At 40.3% G+C, this 21,593-nt stretch overlaps 1 protein-coding gene across 3 annotated transcripts; it reads left to right on the forward strand.

Moving 5' to 3' along the window:
• The first annotated feature begins 313 nt into the window (after nt 1–313).
• scfd1 (sec1 family domain containing 1) lies at nt 314–20,277 on the forward strand. Of its 3 annotated transcripts, XM_076977787.1 has the most exons (25): nt 314–400; nt 1,177–1,247; nt 1,344–1,432; nt 1,534–1,624; nt 1,770–1,892; nt 2,486–2,573; nt 4,550–4,639; nt 5,185–5,240; nt 5,568–5,653; nt 6,115–6,214; nt 6,842–6,972; nt 8,603–8,693; nt 8,817–8,890; nt 9,077–9,158; nt 9,261–9,357; nt 10,061–10,131; nt 11,209–11,288; nt 11,391–11,453; nt 11,559–11,634; nt 15,839–15,892; nt 18,334–18,386; nt 18,703–18,736; nt 19,229–19,294; nt 19,380–19,448; nt 20,074–20,277. In XM_076977787.1, exons 1-25 carry the CDS (start codon nt 370–372, stop codon nt 20,095–20,097), a joined length of 1,890 nt encoding a protein of 629 aa, XP_076833902.1. In that variant the 5' UTR covers nt 314–369; the 3' UTR covers nt 20,098–20,277. The 3 variants fall into 3 exon arrangements, with proteins under 3 accessions (XP_076833902.1, XP_076833903.1, XP_076833904.1); XM_076977788.1 differs by lacking the exons at nt 18,334–18,386; nt 18,703–18,736; nt 19,229–19,294; nt 19,380–19,448; nt 20,074–20,277 and adding an exon at nt 17,952–18,298; XM_076977789.1 differs by lacking the exons at nt 18,334–18,386; nt 18,703–18,736; nt 19,229–19,294; nt 19,380–19,448; nt 20,074–20,277 and adding an exon at nt 16,580–17,940.
• Nucleotides 20,278–21,593: the final 1,316 nt, after the last annotated feature.

Consider the following 21,593-nt stretch of genomic DNA (forward strand, 5'->3'; position numbering starts at 1 on the left):
ATCGTTTATGTAAGTTTAATTGTTATAAATGCTGTAAATTGACCTACTTACTACACTAGTCGACGAGCTTCAAACATCTGCCACGAATACTCGGTCGTCTGTTTCTCTGCCGCTAGGCGGCGCCTTGCTGCTTTACTCGGCCGTGTGTTTCTCTGCCGCTAGGCGGCGCCTTGCTGCTTTTACTCGGTCGTCTGTTTCTCTGCCGCTAGGCGACGCCTTGCTGCTTTTACTCGGCCGTGTGTTTCTCTGCCGCTAGGCGGCGCCTTGCTACTTTACTCGGTCGTCTGTTTCTCTGCCGCTAGGCGGCGCCTTGCTACTTTACTGCTGTGCCACGTCACCTGCCCGCTCGTCACTGCGTAAATAGTAAAGATGGCGGCTTCCATCCGGGAAAAACAGACAGGTCTGTTGAAGACTTTGATTTTTAATTGTAAAACGTCTAGCGCAGCTATACTGTTGATATAGATATACACTATTGATGTACATTTATACAATTGTGGATACATACATAAATTAACTTCTGTGGCACACTAGTGTATTGAAAATGCACGTCCGGCACATAGCTATACTTGGTGATAGCCAGGCCGAGTTCCCTAAACAATCACTAGTCAATAGTCCTGCTAAACAGTCAATTGTCATGTTGTAAATTTCACGAAATATTGTGTCTGGAATACAATTTTGCTATCTGTGTCACCTAGTAGTAGACTGAGTAGTATGTCTTGAATGAACATCGGGCAGGGTAACAGGTTATCTAGCTAGATAGCTAGGTTAGCTAACTGCATTAAGTTACGCCTTTAGAGAGAAGACACTTTTATGCATATCTCAAAATGTAGGTTAGTAACAAATAGTCCAGTTGTTTTGCAGTTCAAATGAGCTAAGTTACATAACCCGTTATATAAAATAGGTTGTGCTGTGGACTAGAATGTCGACTCCTGGGTTTTAAGAAAGCGGATGGCAGTTTGTGCTGTGCGTTATAAATAAAACCATTTCAGTGATCTGCAACATTAAATATTTCAGTTCAGTTTGATCATGTTGTTCACATTAAGAGCAATTTGTATGTCGTAAATCTGTAGATATTGTTAATAATGAAGTGTCAAATTACAAGTCAGTGTGATTGTGGCTAATTATTGGTCAAAAATGAAATAATGATAGTAATAATGATCATTCACATTTCTTCAGCTGCCTTGAAACGGATGTTGAACTTCAATACTCCACCACTGAAAAACACAACAGCTGAACCAGTATGGAAGGTACTGGAATTTCTTGATCCACAATATTAGTGATTATTGAGTGTCCTGTGTTGCATATTATGAATATTATGGCTTCATGTTTTATTTATTTACTAGGTCCTTATTTACGATCGTTTTGGCCAAGATATCATCTCTCCTCTTCTATCTGTGAAAGAGCTAAGAGACATGGGAATCACCCTTCACCTGTAAGTAGCTAAAGTTCCTGCGAAATTGAGCCAGTGACTAAGTCCCACTTGTTTAAAAATATATTTACATTGTTGAATGTCTGTCTTGATTTGCTTCCCAGTTTGCTGCACTCCGATAGAGATCCTATTCCAGATGTCCCTGCAATTTATTTTGTCATGCCCACAGAGGAGAATATAGATAGGATATGTCAAGTAAGTGTTAAAGCTGTCAGCAAAATGTTAAATTAAACTTGCTCTGTAAATGACATCTGTCAGTTCATTGTCGGTGGCAAGACTTTTAAAGACCTGTACATGATGCAGCACAGACCTGATCTTTCAAACCTTTTGAAACCTGTAGGACCTTCGAAACCAGCTCTATGAGTCCTACTACCTGAACTTTATCTCCGCCATCTCCAGAAGCAAGCTGGAGGACATAGCAAGTGCAGCTCTTGGAGCAAATGCTGTGAACCAGGTGACCAAAGTGAGTCAAAAAAGTTTATAATTTTTCATTTCTCATAATTTCTTTCATATGTCTGGAAGAAGCAGATTGATGTTTTAAGAACATGTATAATCTTTGTCTTTTTAAGAATATCAACTACACTTACCTCATAGGTACACCGTATAAGTGTAACATTAGAGACTATAGCCCAGGAGTGTCCATGTCTGGTCCTGGAGATCATCTCACCTACAGAGTATAGTTCTAACCCTAATCTCGTCCATAAACATAAATCATCGTCGTGATTTATGTTAGCTGACCTCTAGCTCTGTATGGATTATATATCTTGGACCATGGCAGATCACTCTCAGGTAAGCAGTAATGATAGGATGTGTAAAAACTTCAACGATGCTGCAAATATCAAACTATCGGCAGTGGTCCTTTGGTCAGAAATGGAAAGTTTCTGAATGAAGTTGAATGGTTGCCTGAAAAATTGTATGCAGTATGAGCTTGGCATCGATTTGCAGTTCAACACTTATAAAGTGAACCTATAAAACAGATTTCCCTAATTAAATGGCCATTGAGTATAGGTGCAAGGTAGGAGTTTCTTACAGTGTGCTTTCTGTGTCTTTGCATAGGTGTTTGATCAGTATTTGAACTTCATCACACTAGAAGATGACATGTTTGTCCTCTGCAATCAAAACAAAGAACAGATCTCCTATCATGGTAAGCTGTGTGCAAAAAAAATAAGCCAACCACTCCGCCTTGCTCAAACAGATCAAATACACCATATGTTGTTTTCCCCTTGTATGATTAAGAGCCATTGGAGACATTCTTCCTAAAACATTCATTCTAAGTGCATGTGTTGTTTACATGGAATTGTCTCAGTATGGTGGTCAGCTCAAATTTGCAGGTGTTCATTACTGTGTGAAAGGATTTGGGAGCACTGTTAAGATCAAATACCATTCAGCAGCAGTTCTAAAGGCTATAGATTGTAATGAACACTGTCTTGGGGTCCTCCTGGGTCATGCAGTATATAAAAGCATTGTCAGTGGTTCAGGATACATGTTCATACTTTATTTATTTTTTTAAGCAGCCTATTTTATCTTTGGATCTGTCAGTAGGGGGCGCTGAAGCACATTGAGGCACTCTCTCATTAGTTCACCTTTGGGAGCCCTTTCTTGAATGTATTCATGTTTACACTTTTAGGGATCTTGGGTGGAGTGCCCCATGTATTGTGAGTTTTCTGGTCTTGATGTTGGCGTTTATCTGCTCTTCTCTTGTCCAGTTTATTGTGCCTGCTGAGTATCTGTTGACTGGCAGGACGTGTGTGTTTATGGCTATAGTGTTTGGGCCAGATCTTGAGATCATGCCTTACCTTGTGGAGGTATTAGGATGTTTCAGCTCTTGATTATCTTGTCAGTTTCTTATGGATCTTGAGTGAGAATTTGTAGTTGCCCTACAGGTCTGTTACATTGCGCTGTGAAAATGTATTAAACTAATTTCTTCTTTTTTTTTATTTGGCAAATTTAGTCAGACAGCACAAAATGCAGCTTTTATATTATCATTAATTATTGAAATTGAAGATTTTTTCAAAACTTGTATCTGTAATGGACCACTCAGACTAAAGTAGAGCCATTTTGGTATAATGTTCTTATTGTGGAATGTGGGGGGCTTTCTGATGTATGTAATTTTTTTGTGTCTTTCTTATTGTGGAATCATGTACGTTGACCTTAACTGAGGCAAGTGAGGCCTGCATTTCTTTAGTAGCTTAGGAAGCAGTAATGTTTCACATAGGGCTGGGTGATGCTGAACAGCATTTTCGATAAATGAAATAACAATAATAATTTTTTTAAGTATTTAGTGTGTACTTTGGTCATCACATCTCCTCTTTACCATCAGCCCAAATTACATTCCTATGTCCTTGCTATATATCTTTGTCTTATAGATCAGTGAGTCAGTGTACCTTTCCTTCTTGTCGTACAGCTTGATGTCATCCATGTACAGGTGGCATGTTAGTCAGTCCACACTGGAGCCAGCAGCTAGCATCTGTGCATTTGTCAGCTAGTCGGCCTAGTTTACCTAGTTTGCATTGATCATGTCAGGACCAGATGTTGCCCTTTTCAAGTTTGTCATCTGCACTGTAGGTGAGGGTATTTGTTGAATGGTTCTATGGCATAAAAAGCATTCACTCTTGGCTGCCAGTCTTAGTTAATAATTTAAATGTAGACAAACAATTATGGTCTCCAGAATTATAGTCATGAACCGTGTTGTATATTTCCATGTTGAAAGTGAAGAACTTTATGATATACAGGGTCTTTCCTTGTTTCGGATCACCATTTTCTTGTAGCCAGTACATAGGTGAGCTCTTGTGACCAAAAACTACATGCAGTATTTTTTACTGTAATATTTTTAAAACTAATCAGATAGTACATGGTTGGATAACAGACAATAAATAAATAATAAAGACTTAAATATGTGATGTGGTAATTCTATGTGAGAAACAACATATTGGTATTGCTTCATATTGTCAATATTTTAAATTCTCACTGATTTACCTTTGTTATTTATTCTAACATCTGTTGGCTCAGGGTCAATTCTTTCCTGTATCTCTGTATCAATTACCAGTTGTGAGAAGTGGCATTGTGTGTGTGTGTGTGTGTGTGTGTGTGTGTGTGTGTGTGTGTACACTTCTTACTCAGCAATCAACAAACCAGATATAATGGACACAGACATGGAGGTAATAATGGACACAATTGTCGACAGTCTCTTCTGCTATTTTGTCACTCTTGGTAAGTAGTACATTGCTGTGACAACTGTAGACATAGTACTCTTAAGAGTTGATTCCAAAGACACTGCTTTAATCAATAAGTAATATTATTTAACAATATCAACAATCATTAGTCTTTTGCTATCTGTACTATCCACTGGGTGGCAGCATTTTACCTAATTGTTTGCAATTCATAGTGTTAAAGCTCTTAGATTACACTGTAAAAGGTTTAAAAAGTATTTCTCTGCAAAGATGCTTTATTCACTGAAGTTCTCGTTTTTATTGTTAAGTAGATAACTGTATTTACTAATGCCACGTTTCCAATTAAAGAGAAAAATTCTTTTATTTCAACACCATTTTTTATTATACTGTAAGTGTGCACAGGTTTTTCATATAGGTGAAATAATTTACTAGAAATAAATGTTAGTTTATTATTTATTTTGTTATTAGTACTATAGTTGAAGTGTAAGAATAATTCAGTCCCTGGAACATTCTTGTTTGTCCTGGGAAACTGTGTATAAAAGTGCCCTTCATTTGGCAAGCAAGTGAGATTTCCTGTTTTACTAGGTGCTGTCCCAATAATCCGATGTCCAAGAGGGAACGCAGCAGAAATGGTCGCTGTGGTAAGCTGCCTGTCTCAACTGCCTTGTTATGAAGTCCAGTCTGTAGAATTTTTGTCTTCTCCTTGGACCAGAATAAAGGCTTATAGAGAGGTGGTTGTCTTTTATGACTCACCTGTGTGCAGTCTACTGTAGTTTGTGAATCTAGTTGTATTAGTGAAGCTGTCGTGTCTTGAACTAACAGTTCTACTAAAAAAGTTGTTCAGTCTCAAATAGCAATTAATGTGATGTTAATTTTGCTCTACTCTTCGTAGAGCAGTTTGTCCTCTCTGTGTGTAATTAATTTGGTACACATGGCAATGCTATTCCGCATATCCCTTTTTATTGCAGAAACTTGACAAGAAATTGAGAGAAAATTTACGAGATGCTCGTAACAGCCTCTTTACTGGAGATACCATGGGCGCTGGCCAGTTCAGGTAGAACACACACTGGTACACCTAAACACACACACCATCCGATGATTTTAACATTCACATCAGCTTAGATAATAACTAATAAATTTCATTACTTTTATGTGTAAGTATATAATATCTAGGACATGAACCCCTAAAGAAACTGGAGAAACCATGCGTGCTTTTCCTGTTGCCCACGTACACTGTGTGCTCACTGGAGTTTCCACTTAAATTACAAAGAAATCTTTTCCCCTGCTGGCTGTCCAGTCCATCCTCCCTAAGTACCCAGCTCCCATCGCTGGGACGTCCAGGGAAGGATCCAGAAGGAAAGATTAGTTTGCTGGAGATGAAAGCCCAGCGAGAGAGAGAGATTAATCATCTGTTGTTGTGGGGGTTTTTTATGTTCTCTTTTTCTTATTATTATTTTCTCCTTTTCGCTGTCTCCCTCGTCCCTCTGTCTCTGTTTGTCCCCCTCTTTCGTGTAGTTTTCAGAGGCCACTGTTTGTTCTTGCTGACCGTAACCTGGACCTTGCCACACCACTTCACCACACCTGGACCTACCAAGCCCTCATTCATGACGTCCTGGTAAGGAGAGCTCAAAGAAACTGAGTGCCTGTAATATTTGTTTGATCTGACAAGGTTCCCAACTTTCCTAAGTGTTAATCTCCCTCTTCTTCTCTGAAATGGAATATCCCGTTTTTTCCAAGTCTCAATGTATGGAAAGATTAACTTATTGCAATTATTATATAGATGACAAAGAGGTTTCATGAAGTGTGGAATTTAAGCACCAAGTTTTGGATGTGTGCCAATGAACATAAATACTTCATTTTTCCAGAAATTATTCTGCCATTATAAAGCATGTCTCAAAGCCTTCTCCAGGCTGTTAAATGTAGTAATTAGTGATTATATATCATGTTATCATAGCAGAACATTTTAGAATTTGATGTATATATTCAGAACCTATACTAGACAATAAACAACATATATGATTAGATAATAAACAATAGTAAGTTTAGGGCTCATAAATATGCTAACAGCGTATGTTTTTCTGTTTTTTATGTGATCTATGAACACATAAGATGTGTGTACAGTGTACTCATGTAGAGGTCTGAGAATTTGTACTCCAACTAGTTGGATGCGTTATAAAATAACCCATATTTTATATAATTTTTAAAAATAGTTTGTTTTTGTGCGTGCGTGTGTGCGTGCCAGGACTTTCACCTGAACAGAGTCACTCTGGAGGAGTCACTAGGGTCAGAAACTGGGGCTCGACCCAAAAAGAAGACCAAGAAGAGCTATGACCTCACTGCTGCTGACGGGTTTTGGCAGAAGCACAAAGGAAGGTGAGTAGCAGCTCTGAGACCTGGACCTCTCCAGCATCTGATCTGCCGTGGGCTTGATTTATGTGTAATCCCAAGGACTAGAGGGAGTGCTTATAAAGAAACCACAGACAACTTATTATATCTAGTTCTGCGTTTTGTCTAAGTACAGAAACAAATTGCCATTATATTTTAAGATCTCATGAAGAGAAATGTTTGAAAGCTTTTTAAATGATCATTGCAAGATGAATTACATTATCAATCCAAGGTTACATTAAATTTAAGTGGAAAAGCACATCTACATAGATTCCAAAGAGCATAAATAATATTTTACCCAAAACAAATAAAAGGTAAAAGGGTAAAACTGGTCATGAGGTGAGACAGGACACAAGTGTGAGCGTGCAGCACACTAGCGTGAGTGTGAGCGTGCAGCACACTAGCGTGAGTGTGAGCGTGCAGCACACTGGCGTGAGTGTGAGCGTGCAGCACACTGGCGTGAGTGTGAGCGTGCAGCACACTGGCGTGAGTGTGAGCGTGCAGCACACTGGCGTGAGTGTGAGCGTGCAGCACACTGGCGTGAGTGTGAGCGTGCAGCACACTGGCGTGAGTGTGAGCGTGCAGCACACTGGCGTGAGTGTGAGCGTGCAGCACACTGGCGTGAGTGTGAGCGTGCAGCACTCTAGCGTGAGTGTGAGCGTGCAGCACACTAGTTTTATTCAAAAATAACAGTCACCAGAGTACAAAGTCAACAAACTGATAGACAACCATAAAGCTCCAGAACACATGACAAATGTGGAGAAACGACAGAACAAACAACAGAGGAATAAACATAGCCAACAATGCACAAGAAACCTGGACATTACATACACAGTCTAACAAGAACTATCTAGACACAGGTGTGAATAATAAGCTGCAAGAAAAACATACCTTAAACATGGCAACCATGATGCCAGAGCAGTCAACGGTAACAAATTGACAAAAATTCTTTCATTGTACCTAATGTTTCTTAAAAGAAACTCCTTGTACCTATTCTTTGTTTTATTTGACAATGTTCCTAGTGGGGGTTTTTTTAGGATTTTTTTTTTTTTGCAGTTCTTTTCCAAATCAGACATGTTTTAAGCAACAAAAAGCAATAGCTCTAGCTTTCCCTAGAGTGTTTGGCAATGCAAGACAAACTCAGATCAAATAGCTTTATGTCGAACTTTGAGGGGACTGTGGTGTTGAATACTGAGCTGAAAACCACACAACATTCTCCTATAGGCCTTCCTCTTGTCCAGATGTGAAAGGCCAGTGTGCCGTCTTGGGTCTCTGGTATCATCAGTGAATCCGTTTCTGTCTGTATGTGAACTGTAATGGATCCATAATGGCAGGAAGTGAGATACGGTTGAAATCTCCAACCAGCCTGTCAAAGCACTTCTTCAGAAACCCACAACAGGTCCACAGGTTGTGGCGTTTGTATTTGGTGTTGGATCAATAGATGGAGTCTCAGTGCAATCACAGACGTGGAGAGCGTGAAAATGTCAGTAAATAATAACTGGCACACACATCTGATGTTGTGCACCTCAGTTTTCTCAGCTTTTAAGCTGAACTTAAACAGACTCTGAGTTGGGCTGCACCTGCTGAAGCTGGTTTGTTGCCACGCTCCCATTTTCAGCCCATTCCCCGAGGTGGCAGAATCGGTGCAGGAAGAGCTGGACAAGTACCGAGCTCAAGAGGATGAGGTCAAACGTCTGAAGAGCATCATGGTGGGTACAGGATACACTCCCCTTCTGCAGTTTCTCTGCAGGACTTCAGGATGGTGTCCTGCTGGATCCTTCCAAGTTCTTCCCAGTGGCACTGCTGACTTTTTTGTTTTGTTTTCTCCACAGGGCTTAGAAGGGGAGGATGAGGGGGCCATTAGCATGTTGTCAGACAACACTGCCAAACTTACGTCAGCTGTCAGGTAGAACTGTGCAAGGCTTTGCAACTAATGAAGCCTAATTTGCCCAGCTCGGACACACACTACTGTGGTGTAACCTTTTACTTTTTGTGTGTTGGACAGTGATCTATACAACGTATATAGCAGTCATGCTGTTTGCCCTGCAGCCTGTCTACTCTGAGGTAACAAACTGATTCTGTTTGCAAATAGTTCTCTTCCTGAGCTCTTGGAGAAGAAGAGACTGATTGACCTTCACACCAATGTTGCCACTGCAGTTTTGGACCATATTAAGGTGAGTGCTCTATGAATGTTATCTCTTGGATTACATTTTCATAGGAAAAAAACATGATTTGTTTAAATTGCCTGACAGTTGGCACACATGGTCTGTCAATAGTCTCGGAAGCTGGACGTGTACTTTGAGTATGAAGAAAAACTGATGAGCAAGTCCACTCTGGACAAATCTCTCCTGGATATCATCAGTGACCCTGATGGTAAGGCTTTGTTTATATATAGCCCTATATACCTCTCTCTCTCTCACTCACTCACTCACACACACACACACACACACACACACACACACACACACAGGGCAATAAATGACACACTACTCTGTTGATACAATGTAATAAGCATTTGCCTGTTCTGTACATTCCCATGCGTGGTTAATTTCTTCCAAGAACAGTTCAATCATGGGAGATCAAATGAAACTAAATGTTTGAGTAACTTATGCCCCACTTGCTTATTGGAAGTCTGCCCCACCTTCTTCTTCATGCGGTGTTCCATCCCAGAATTAGCCTCCTGAAATTCATATGGTCCCTGGGGAGAGGCGGTCCGCTTTAAAGGCGATCTGTGGTGCTAGCAGAGGACAGGATCCGTTTTCTCTCTCGCCAGCATTGTGGGGTTTTTGAAGATTTTCATATCTCCACAGGATCTTTAGGTTCATAGGTTTCTAATGAGTACACAAGCCTGTCCAAATATGTTAACTTCAATAATAATTGACAATATATTGCCAAGTTTTTAAACTATACAGACATCCATTGTTCTACAGTGATGTGGACCTTGGATTTTTGATTTGTGCTGCATTTTAGAACCATGAAATAATTTCTCCCTTTCACAGTTCACTGTCCTCTTAAAATAAATGGATTTTTACTGGAGTGGAAAGTGTTATGGATGAGCTGTTCTGTTTGTTGGTAGCTGGAACACCAGAGGATAAGATGAGACTTTTCCTGATCTTCTACATCACTGCCCAGCAACCCCCATCTGAGGTAAGATGGAGTGCTGCCCTCAAAGCTCTAAACTCTCTTGTACTGCCAGGAGTTCTCACTTTGGAAGATGCCCTATGACAGTCTTCCCAGACACATGCCGTGCCATAGCAGCCCAGTGTCTCTAGAGAAGACTTGTGGTAGGCTGTCCTGGTGCTCACTTTCGGTAATACTGCAGTATATTCTAATTAGTGGTGGGCGAATAAATGTCAGTATGCAGGACAGCAGCAAGCCAAACCCAGTTTGAGGCCTCTCCACACTGCCCTGTTCCTAAATCCTACTTCCAGCCTGTCCTCAAAAGCCTTGTTGTTCTAAGGGACACATGCGGCGCAGATTTGAGGAACTCTGACGCCCTTTGATGCCACAGCCAAGTGTTATTACTCTTGCAGCCTGATAATGCAGGATTGTTCAACTCATGGCAAGGATGTCTGTTGGATGTTCCTTAACTGACCGCGGTGTGTGAGTTTCCTCCGCTCCGCAGAGGAGAGGGCGCCGGGCTGGGATGGGCAGAGCCTCGGATTGACCAGTGTCCACTCATTGCTACCTTGGCAACAGTAGCCACAGGTTACCTACAGGGTGGAGGAAGAGAACAGTGCTGTGGGTAGATGTTCCACCTGTGTCTGACCATAAGGTTGACAGGTGGAGGCTACTGAAGCGTGTCTTCTTTACTGGGATACAGCCTGTTTCCAGGGCTCATGGCTCAGGTCAAATAGGGGAACTTTTTGCCACGTCTTCCACGTGGTATCCCTCCTTTCATCTCTGTCCCTCTGAACCCTGAAGAATTATTGTTGGATCATTTTTTGCCCAAACTCAGCCATTTTTTGTTTGTTTTCACAGTCAGTAATGATGTTGGTGAAACCAAAATGGCCTCCACAGTCATGTGGTGTAGTCAGCAGTGTCTCTGAGAGGACCACGGGTTTGTCTTCATCCGTCATATAGAGGGGTGCTGACGGAACCCTAATGGCTCAAATCCATCATTACATGGCTACAGAGTGTGCCTTTCAGGCGTTTTATTTTTTATTTGATAAGAATGTCGAATAAATATATTTTTCTAAATCTGAGACATTTTCTTCCTCTCAGGGAGATCTTGAGCAATATAAAAAGGCTTTGACTGACGCTGGCTGTGACCTCTCCCCCTTGAACTACATAAAGCAATGGAAGTGAGTTCTGGCCAGTGTCAACAAACGCTTCATACTATGCCATCATAAGTTCATAGTAACTGAAATAAGAAAGTTTTGCCACTAATATAATATATTTTCCAGAGCTTTCACAAAGATGGCTGCTGCACCAGCCAGTTATGGCAACAGTGGAGTAAAACCAATGGGGTATGAGGCCACATGAAATATCATTTTCCTAAAATGAATAATTTTGTTGACGCATAAAGTGTTACTAATGCAGAGATTTAAAAAGACCTTTGTGTTATTCCTCAGCCTTTTCTCCAGGGTGATGAATACTGGCTCGCAATTTGTTATGGAAGGGGTGAAGAATCTGGTCTTGAAACAACATGTGAGTATTTACTTACTGTTAGGACTGAATAGTTGTCACGGAGACGTTCGCTCAAATATGCACGGTTTCCCGAGCAGCTTTGCTCTGCTAGTGAGAGATGGGTCAGTGTATATCTGAATTGGCAGTAAATAACATTGTTTATTACTTTTATCCTTATTTTTAGCCCATGAGTCAAATGTAAAAGAAAAAAAAGTCTAAATCTCTGAAAATTGGTGTTCCAACTTTTTGCTAAATACAAATAACAGTCTACCCTAATAGCTCGGAACTGATTTCTAGAAAGTAATAATAATATTATTATTAATAATAATAATAATTCTAGATAGATCATTTTATCAACTATAAAGTAATTAAACTGAAACCTTGTTTGCAAATACTGTATTTGAGTGTGAGGAAGCATTCAGATTATAATAAAATAAAATTATTCCTTATAAACAATTTATGCAGGTGCAACAGATTACAGAGTGCAATCTGACGTTCACATAATTGTTCTTCTTCTTCAAATGAAACAATGCACATGGTGTCAGTTTTACTGTGAGACTGTTGATGTACTGGGTGAACCACACACAAAATGTTTTTTTATTATTTAGTCCCAGTTTCAGAGGTCCATAAGTAATTGGCTTCTCTGTTCTTTCTTGGCTATCTGTGGCCTCCATAGAACCTAAAGTAGACTTTAGATCTGCATCTGGAATCTGCTTCTGTGTTGTCACTCAGCTCAGTAGTGACCTAAATGGTGAAGTAGCCAAAACATCAATGGTAAATCAATGGAACATTATTCTGTTCTATCAAATTCAACTCGATTTTATTATATTTATTTAAAGCTTTTTCCAAAAGACATTGTCTCAAAATGACTTTACAGGAACAAATTGCAAAATATCTTAGCCATAGGAAACAACCTGGTAGACCATAGAGGGCATAGCAGTGGATGGCCGCCTTTTAAATCATGAAGACAAACGAAGCTATCCAGGAAAGGCATGGATGTACATAACAAAAGTAAGAACCACCAATGCAAAAAATAAACCTCTGGACTTTTGGCCCAAAGCTTTATGGCCCGTTGACCTAAAGTGATTTTCAACAGAAGGATGAAGCTGGTGGTATAAAGAAGCATTATAATTGGTCAGAACACATGCCTCAAAATCCAGCGGCTTCACCCCGCAGCGGGACAAATCACTCAGAATGTACCACAAAAACCGTGGTGGAGGTGTCCAGGGCCAAGAAGTGGAATATTTTCATTGCCCTAGTCAATCACCTGACCTTAACTCCGCTGTGCATGTATTTCAGTTATAGAAAAGTTGGGCAAAGGCAGGTTCTGCTACAGAGCTTGTAGGAGTCCCGTATCGCGTGTTCAAAAGCGCACCTGATGTCTTAAAGTTTTTATAGAAGATGGTGGTTATATTTTGGTACAAAGGAATTATCCCAAAAGATTGGAGAAGAGCAGGGTGTATTTTTATAGGGTATTTTTATACCATAAGCCTTGAAGGAGAAGGAAGCCTTGGTGATTGAGTAGTTTTGTACTATAAGCCTTTTTAAGGTGGAGGGTAAGATTTTCTTTATTGTGATTACATGGAGACTGGCTGCTTATTTGAAAGTGAATGGTAGAAATTAATTGATACATCAGTACAAACAGCAGAAATTCCAGGCTGTGCAGGTCAGTTGAAGCGTAGGAGTATGATTTGGCATCAGATTCAGACAGCAAAGAAAGAAGGTAGAGACCTACATGTGGTTTTTGTAGATTTGGCTAATATATTTGGCTATGTACTGCATAATCACTTATGGAAGGCGCTTGAGTTCTGTGTTGTGGATAGGATTACAAGGATCATTAAGATTTATTTTGATATACAGTTTTAATACAGGAAAAGGCTTTTTGTTGTGTCCTGGCAGTGATCAGAAATGGGTGCAATGGCCAGCTGTACCATTTCACAATTACCGTTTACAGCAACAGTGATGGAGGTGATAATTAGAGCTTCTATGAGAGTGGAGTAAGAGTTTAAGGTAGATGGTATAGTGCAGTATTAAATGATAAAGAAATGAAGGGATGAAAAAAATTAAATGGTGACTGCTGTTAGTAGCATTGAGAAGTTATTTTTCCCAGTAAAATGGAAATGTGATGCTTCAGGTTTGGTTTGCTGCCTGTTAGGTGGTGATTGTTGGTTTATGAAGCAGTAACCAAAGTAGAGAGGCAGAAGGGACTATGAATCCAGCTGTAAGGTGGTGAGGGTAAGGTGAAGTGCTTCGGCTGTCATGCAGTAGTGTGGTATGGTGTAGCAGAGGACTGCTGGAGCTAAGTGTTGGAGGAATTCAGACGCGTTAAGGTAAGTCACAGGGTGATTTTGTTAGGGCCTAAGGTGGAATCTGTGAGTGGTGGTGCATTTGGGCAAGAGCACAGAGATGTGTTGGGGCAGAAGAGCAGAGCTAGAGTCAGGTGATTCATAATGTCTTCAGTAATGTCACATTATCAAAGAGCAGCACATTATTACTAGCTGAATTCCTAAACAGGAAGAAGAAGCATGATGTGCAACCGGGGTTTGTTGGTAAAATTTGGATAAGTGGGCAATCACCTGGCATGTGGTGTGGGCAGAGTGGTGTTACGGTTTTGAGCAGTTTGAGGGACTTATGATGGCTTTCCAACTCCACAACACCTTGGACAGTGGGCAAGCGAAGATCCTAGTTGTAAATGATGTACGCAGTTTGGGACATTGAAGCATAATTTATCAGCATGTAAGGTTAATTGGTCACAGGGACAACAAATATGGAGACGTAATCAGGTGCGTAGCCCATACGCATGCTTATTTGATAATAAAGACATTATCACTACTTTGCCCAGTAGCTATATGAGTAATTAGGTTTGTGTGGTATGTACAAGGTGGAAAGCAAGTGCAGGCTATAAATATGAGTAAATGGGTTGCAACATGAGATTGGAAATTGGTAGTGAAGTAGATTTTTTTCAAACGCACCTTGCTTTGGACTATGCTGCCACATATGGTGCTGTATGATGAATGTAAGCCAATAGTTTATTTTACAGAGCTAACAGTTCTTTTGAGGGGGCAGTGGGTGAAGCTTCGAAAGGAAGAAGCTGAGGTATGCAGACTTGGCAGCTGAGGTGACAGAATGTAGGTGCCAGGTATAAATAAAGCTAGGAGAGATAGAGGTGCTACTGGATTTGTAGCAACCTCTGCCACATCCTTGCTTGTGGAATTCGGTTTTAGAGGCTGTAAGCTATGGGTAACTATGAAGGAATTATCTGAAGTGGCTGAAAGAGTTGGTGGCAATGAATGCGAAGAGCACAGGTTAATTTGAGAAATACTATGAAGAAGGAAAGGCTGAGATGTCCTGTGCCTCAGGTACACGGAGGACTGGGCAGGTGAGTGAGTTCTTGCATCATGTCATTGTCATGTCTTGAGTGGTAGATCTACATGGAAATAGTGGCGTGCATCAGCAGTGTCAGTGGAGCTGGGGAGGCTGATATGGATTTTATGGATTATGAATTGATTGGCTCCGCAGGACCGGCACAGTAGGTACTTTTAGTGAGATTAACACGTGCTGTTGATGTCATGCCTTGACATTGTCAGTGGGGGTGTGAATAGCCTTAGTCACCAGGTATGCAAATGTGGCTTTACGTCTAGAGGTTCTGTATGTGTTGGTCTAAAAGTGGTCTTGGATGAGGTGGGACTGGGGTTCCTTTCTGGAGACGTCATGGGCTTAATTCAGCAGAACATGGATGAAAAGACGTACCTATCTGATGACCCCTGTAAATAGCTTGGGAGGTTCTGATGTCCATTGTGAAGTGAGCAGGCCGGGCCCTATGTGAAAGTAATGGATTGTCACAGGATATTTGATGTCCTGTGTATGATTGATTCACCGTGCAGTGAAAAATCCTCAATTTCAACTTCAGCTCTCAAGACAAGTGGCAAAAGTTACAATGGGATGCTCTTTGTCAGATCACCTTTAAACACAGTGTGTGTGTGTGTGTACTGTACTAGTAGCACCTTGGAGAGAGAGAGTGTGTGTGTGTGTGGGGGATTTAAGTATTCATGATGTTTGTATGAAATAATGTCTTAGGTGTGGCCATGCTTTTCTTTGAATAAACCGATAAAACTACAGTGAAACTAGCTGTAATTGTCCAGTACAAATTGAAAGTCACCCTACCTTTTTACAATAATTGTGTATTTTTAATGGATTGTGAACCTCATATTTTTCCCTTGTACAGAATTTGCCAGTTACTCGGATCTTGGACAACTTGATGGACATGAAATCAAATCCGGTGAGTTATTTCTGTCCATCTTTGAGACTCCAGACATTTTCCATTAGTGTGCAAGACACCGCAATCAATTGTGTACCAGCCAGGCTGCCTCCTTGTGGCTGAACATATGCATTGCATAAGGAGAAAAGCAGCATCCCCAGTGTTTCAAGGTCACTGCAGCATGAATGCTCTGCAGCCCAGTCTGCATTACTGTGTGCATAGTGTGCAGTGAATCGGTGCACCAAATTTACACTGTATAAAGGCAGTGAAGAGGCTCTTTGAGTGCAAGGGCCCAAGCCAGGCAATCTGATCTAGCCTGTTACCTCTCAACTAGAGGAGCACCTGTAGAGCGGGACAGAGGAGGAGGAAGGGAGAGAGAGAGAGAGAGAAAGGAACCGCAAAAGAGGAGGGGATATGAGGAGAGAGGCTTACAGTGACCAGACACTAAAGTATTACTTTTCTAGAGCTCAGGGATTTGGGAGTGTTCCTGTAGCTCCCCTGAAACAAAGCAAAAATTATTATTTGTTTATTCTGTATGCAAGCTGTTTAATTCCCCTGCAGTTAATCCCTTTGGAACGCTCTACATGGATATTGGATGTTTTTTTTTTTTTTTTTTTGTTAAGAACCATTTATTCAGTTTCATAGCAACCAGTCATTAAAAACAAATGTTTATGGTAAACACGTTTGTGGCCTAACACTTTTTTGTAGGCTGCCATGACCAAACTGGTTAGTGCCAGTACCTTGACAAGCCCGTACGCACAGTGCTGGAGCCCAGTATGGTCCAAGGGTGAGTTAGATAGAAGAGTAAAGCAGTGCAGCTACAGAAAGAGAAGAGGAAGCTTATTGCATGTGCTGTAAGTGGAAAAAATAATGGTCACTTGATTCATAGTCTGTTTACAGCACTACGTCATTTGAGGGAAAAACACATTTTTTGCACATTTTCTATCAGAATCTGTGTATGCATACTTTGGACAACCAGTATCCTTTTGGGTTAAAACTTGTACAGATGTTTAATGCTCTTCACATACATTCAAAACTTAAAATATCCAAGGTTTAATGATAACTTTTGATCCTATGATTCTGTACATTTGTGTGCAATAAGAAAGCGAGGTTGGTGGACAGTGGGACTGGGACATTCACAGCTTCCCAAAAGCTCTGTGTTTCTGCCACATGAGCTTTGTGATGGTAGAGGAATTCTTCTTTAGCACAATGGTTCATTTCAAGTTGTTGTTGGATGGTTTTAAAGGAAAAGTCTGCCTTTGAAAATGTCTAACTGCCGAGGCTGCGTGGGGGAAATGATTGATGCTGATCTTTTATAAATGTGGAACTGCGTGAGGATATGATGTGGCAAATGTTCGACACCCTTCCAGTAATAAGATTTCTCTCAAATACACTTCTGTAATTGTCCTGGAATAAAAAAACAACTAAAAAGACAACTAATTAGATGGCCACACACTTGTAATGTGTGTGACCTTTTACTGATAGTAGTGATTGTGGAACTTTTTTTTTGCTGAACAGGTTTTTTAAGTCCTATGTCTCATAGTTACCACTCTTATATACCACTAACATACTAGCTTCCTGTTTTTTAACATACTAGCTTCCCTGACACAAAGAGCGTATTTTCTACTGAAACACCTTCAGCTGTTCCCTGCTGGTCCACAGTCTTCCCAGGAACTGGTGGACAGATTACAGGATCTCATTACACTTTTTAACTACTGCTCCCCTTATCCCTCACCCCCCCAACCATACACTTGAATTGGGCATATTATAATTTTCTCTGCTACTGGAGTTACGGAGTCCTGTACAATACAGCTCTTGTTGGAGGAAGCGGCAATAGAGAGCCTCTGCTCGTTCTTTGAATACTCCTTGCAGAGATACGTGTCATTGACCTGCACTGTCCGTGAATATGGTAGCACCGGGCTCTGAGAGTTGGGCTCTCCACTTGATATTAGTGTTAGCCATTACCCGGCTAGAGGGTAAGCTGATAGCAGAAAAATGTGGAGCATTTGGCTATTTGGAAACACCCATGGTGCTCCTCTTTCAGTGAGCTGACGGTGAAGTATTTCTTCTTGTGGTGAAGTATGTGCGTGAGCAGAGGAGCTGCCAGGACAGGCTGACTGAGGTCCTGTGGGAGAGGAGACCGGCTTGGCCACAGCCCATAGGGAGGATGAGTGAGGAGGACCAGAGCCCTTGGCCCCCATCTCCAAAGACGGCTCTCTCAAATTTTACTGGGGGGAAAAACTAAAATGGCAATATTTTGAGTTTTTCTGCTTAATCCTGCTCTTTCAGGGTCGCTACCCCTGGACAAATGGTTTCTGAGAAGAATGAGCATCTTGATAAGGGTTTAATACAGTCTGATGTGGGGGTTTTTTTGTTGTTGGGGTTTTTTGTTGTTTTTATTATTTATGATGGATTTGAGGTTAATTTGTCTATGTTGTATGTTTCCTAATGTGATTTTGTAGGAGACAGATGACTACAGGTACTTTGACCCTAAGATGCTTCGTGGAAGTGAAAGGTAACTTCCAGTAGAATTTAAAGCAGTTTTTAGATGCATTTCCATTTTGTAATGATATAAGAATATATTTGTATGTTCTTCCATCTTTGTTAAAATATTACAGTAAATGCATATTACATATTAATATTTATATTAAGATGTGCAGCAAAGGTAAAGTTCTTAAAAGCTAAGGATTCCTCATATAGACAGTGCTGTTATCTTCCATTGAAAAATATTGAGAGAATTAAAGAAATTATATTTTTATTATTAGCTGTGTTCACTTACCACCAATAAGAATAAATGAATCCTCTCGTCCTCTGTTCATTTTCCTTGCCAGCTCCATTCCAAGGAATAAGAACCCCTTCCAGGAGGTAAGCTTGAGCAATCAGCGACAGTGATTGTAAATGTTTAAGACAGAGGTGCATATACATATATATATTTATTTATATTTATATATAAAATGTGTTTTTACATAAGATTTATATAATATACTCTATAAGGTTTAGAACAGTTCATTTGGCATGATAGGGAGCTGTTGTTGAATTGGTCCTGTACAGAGCGACGGTTCCTGAGTGTTGGGGCCATGCTCCACATTGCCCTTAGACCCCACGTGCTTTTACAACATTCTAGCGCATTTCCACAGTGCACATCATTCAATGATCCCTGTTATTAATGTAGAACAGAAGTCAACATAGCCTTCTAACAGAGGAAAGACCCAGTTAGTAGTAAAATTTTTGCTCAGGCAGAGCAGACTGCATTTGGCTTTATGTCATAAGCCCTGTATTATTTATTGTTTGTTTATTGCTTTTTTCAGTCATTCATTCACATGATTATTTTGACATCTGAAGTCTGTTATTCTGCAGGCAATTGTCTTTGTTGTTGGCGGGGGAAATTATATAGAGTATCAGAATCTTGTTGACTACACCAAGGTACGTTACAGCCAAAAGACCATATGGAAAAATATTGGTTATGTTGCTGTTAATAGAGGATGAAGATGATTTTTTTTCTTGGCAGGCCAAACAGGGTAAAAGGGTGATGTATGGTTGCAGTGAGTTGTTCAGTGCAGCTCAGTTCATAAAACAGGTATTATTCACTCAACATGTACACGACTTTTCCATGATCATAATGAACAGTTCATTTATCTTGAGCACAAAGAGATTTTGATGAATAGACATCACCTGCAAATGTACAGCTGGCCTGGTGTCACATTTTGCGTCACATTGGAGCTGAGAATGACAAAAAACAAGAATATTTCACATTCATGGACAGAACCCATAACAAATTGTCAATGCAGTCCAATATAGTGAAATTCTTTAAGTTACCCCGGTGCTGGGAGAGGGGGTTGGGACAGCACTACTACGAGTGCATTGGAATGCTTTTTGCTCGCTCAAGCAAATCTTCCACTGTGCACTCTGTCCTAACAGAACTGACACCAAGACATAACGTGTCATTCCTTTAGTAAATATTTTTTTACTGTTTTGCCCATTTTTGTCCTCACCTGTGATTTTGGTAAATACACCAACCCCATCTCCATTTTCGACATGAGTCTATATAGGCTTTATTATTTTCATTGCTTCTTAGTACTTTTCTTACTCATTCTCATGCTAACTTAGCATTGCATATAGATTATTACATTTAATGCATTAAATAATAGGCTGTACGGTGTTTGGTGACTTCATGACTTCATATTAGTATTATTTCTCCACAGCTTTCTCAGCTGGGTCAAAAGTAGGACAAGGAATGAGACACAGACCTACTCTCCCTTTTCTCCAGCTTTCAACCCACAATGAAGACCTCTCCATTTGTACACTGCTGCCCTTCTAACAATAGAATTACTGATATTCTGTATACTTTATAATAACTTAAATCACATCTCTCTCAACAATAAAGTTTTAAGTCAAATTAAACTGAATCCACTGTACTTGTGCATTCCTGTGCAATACTTGTAAATAATAACAAATAAATAGAATTAGGAAATTACATTGTGCATAACCTCATATGCGGTGACAGTACTGATACAACTGGTGCAGACTTGTTTAGTCAAGTAAGCCTAGTTTGTCTGATGTGGACATAATGTGTGTGTGTGTGTATATATATATATATATATATATATATATATATATATATATATAATCATACCTCATCTCAAAAATCTTTCTGCTGAATTAGTAATGCTTCTACGTGAGTTTTTCAGGATTTGTCATATCATAGAAGTGGTTAATGAGGGGAGGGAATAGAAAAGAGCTGTATCATTTGAACTCATTCCAAAACTCAGGCATGTGTACAGTTATCTTCTAATCTGGCTGGCCTACTCCTCATGGACTGGTTAATGGGTGATGACACACTCGAGCAATTACAGCCTCAATGTTGTACCTGGGCCAGGTGGACAAATTCTTTATTCTGTTCTTCATCATAATCAGCATCAACATGCTCTCAGCCATCAGTGTCATTTGCTACATCAAAGGATACTGGCCTCTGCATGGTATGCCCCAGTACTGCCAAGACCTCAGACCTTTGGATTCCCAATACTTAGTCCAGGTGCTCGCTGCAGCTGGAGTCAGTGAAAGCCACTAGTGGACTTTTGATTCATTTTAGTCTGCTTTTGTCTTCTTAGTTTGGTCAGATCAAATTCCCACCCCGTTAGCCGGGCTTGCTATTGTGAGATAAATACCCTTCTGTCAGGGTAAGAGCAGTGAACCACCCCACCTTTTTGAGCTACTGCAAACAGCCAAATATGATCACTATAGCTAGCCATTTCTGACCTTGATCACTTTGCATCATCACACTCACAAAAAGCAGAGCCAATTATGTTCTTTTGATCTCCCAACCATGAACAGTTTTAGCACTGATAAGTTGCTCCCTGGTTGTCTTGTCTCATGACTTTGCCATGCATTTTTATCTTGGCTTTCCACAGCAGGTATCCAGGCTTGCCAGACGTTTGTCCTTAAACATTTTTTTCTTACAGATCACAGACGTGACCAGATTTCCTCTTCCTTCTGTGGACAACTGGTGACTGCTGTTTTTTTCTTCAAATTGAGAAATTTTTGCAGGTTTTAAGTCTTTAATAAATTGGTGGATATGATTTTCAGGCTTGTGTTAGAAAATTGGATCTTATTTGGCAGTACAAATGATAGATAAATCAGCATACACTAGAGAGCAACCTTCATATTCCAAGTGTTTGGTCTTGTCCTTTAGCTCATCATACCAGCACGCATCCTGTTGGCTGTC

Source organism: Brachyhypopomus gauderio, chromosome 17 (assembly GCF_052324685.1).
Source record: "Brachyhypopomus gauderio isolate BG-103 chromosome 17, BGAUD_0.2, whole genome shotgun sequence".
Classification (NCBI taxonomy): Eukaryota; Metazoa; Chordata; class Actinopteri; order Gymnotiformes; family Hypopomidae; genus Brachyhypopomus; species Brachyhypopomus gauderio.

Bases quoted from the DNA above. Each gene is read 5' to 3' on its own strand.
- scfd1 (XM_076977787.1), top strand. From the start codon at position 370: ATGGCGGCTTCCATCCGGGAAAAACAGACAG. The intron at 401-1,176 runs GTCTGTTGAAGA...ACATTTCTTCAG, and splicing joins CATCCGGGAAAAACAGACAG to CTGCCTTGAAACGGATGTTG. The intron at 9,358-10,060 runs GTAAGGCTTTGT...GTTTGTTGGTAG, and splicing joins TATCATCAGTGACCCTGATG to CTGGAACACCAGAGGATAAG.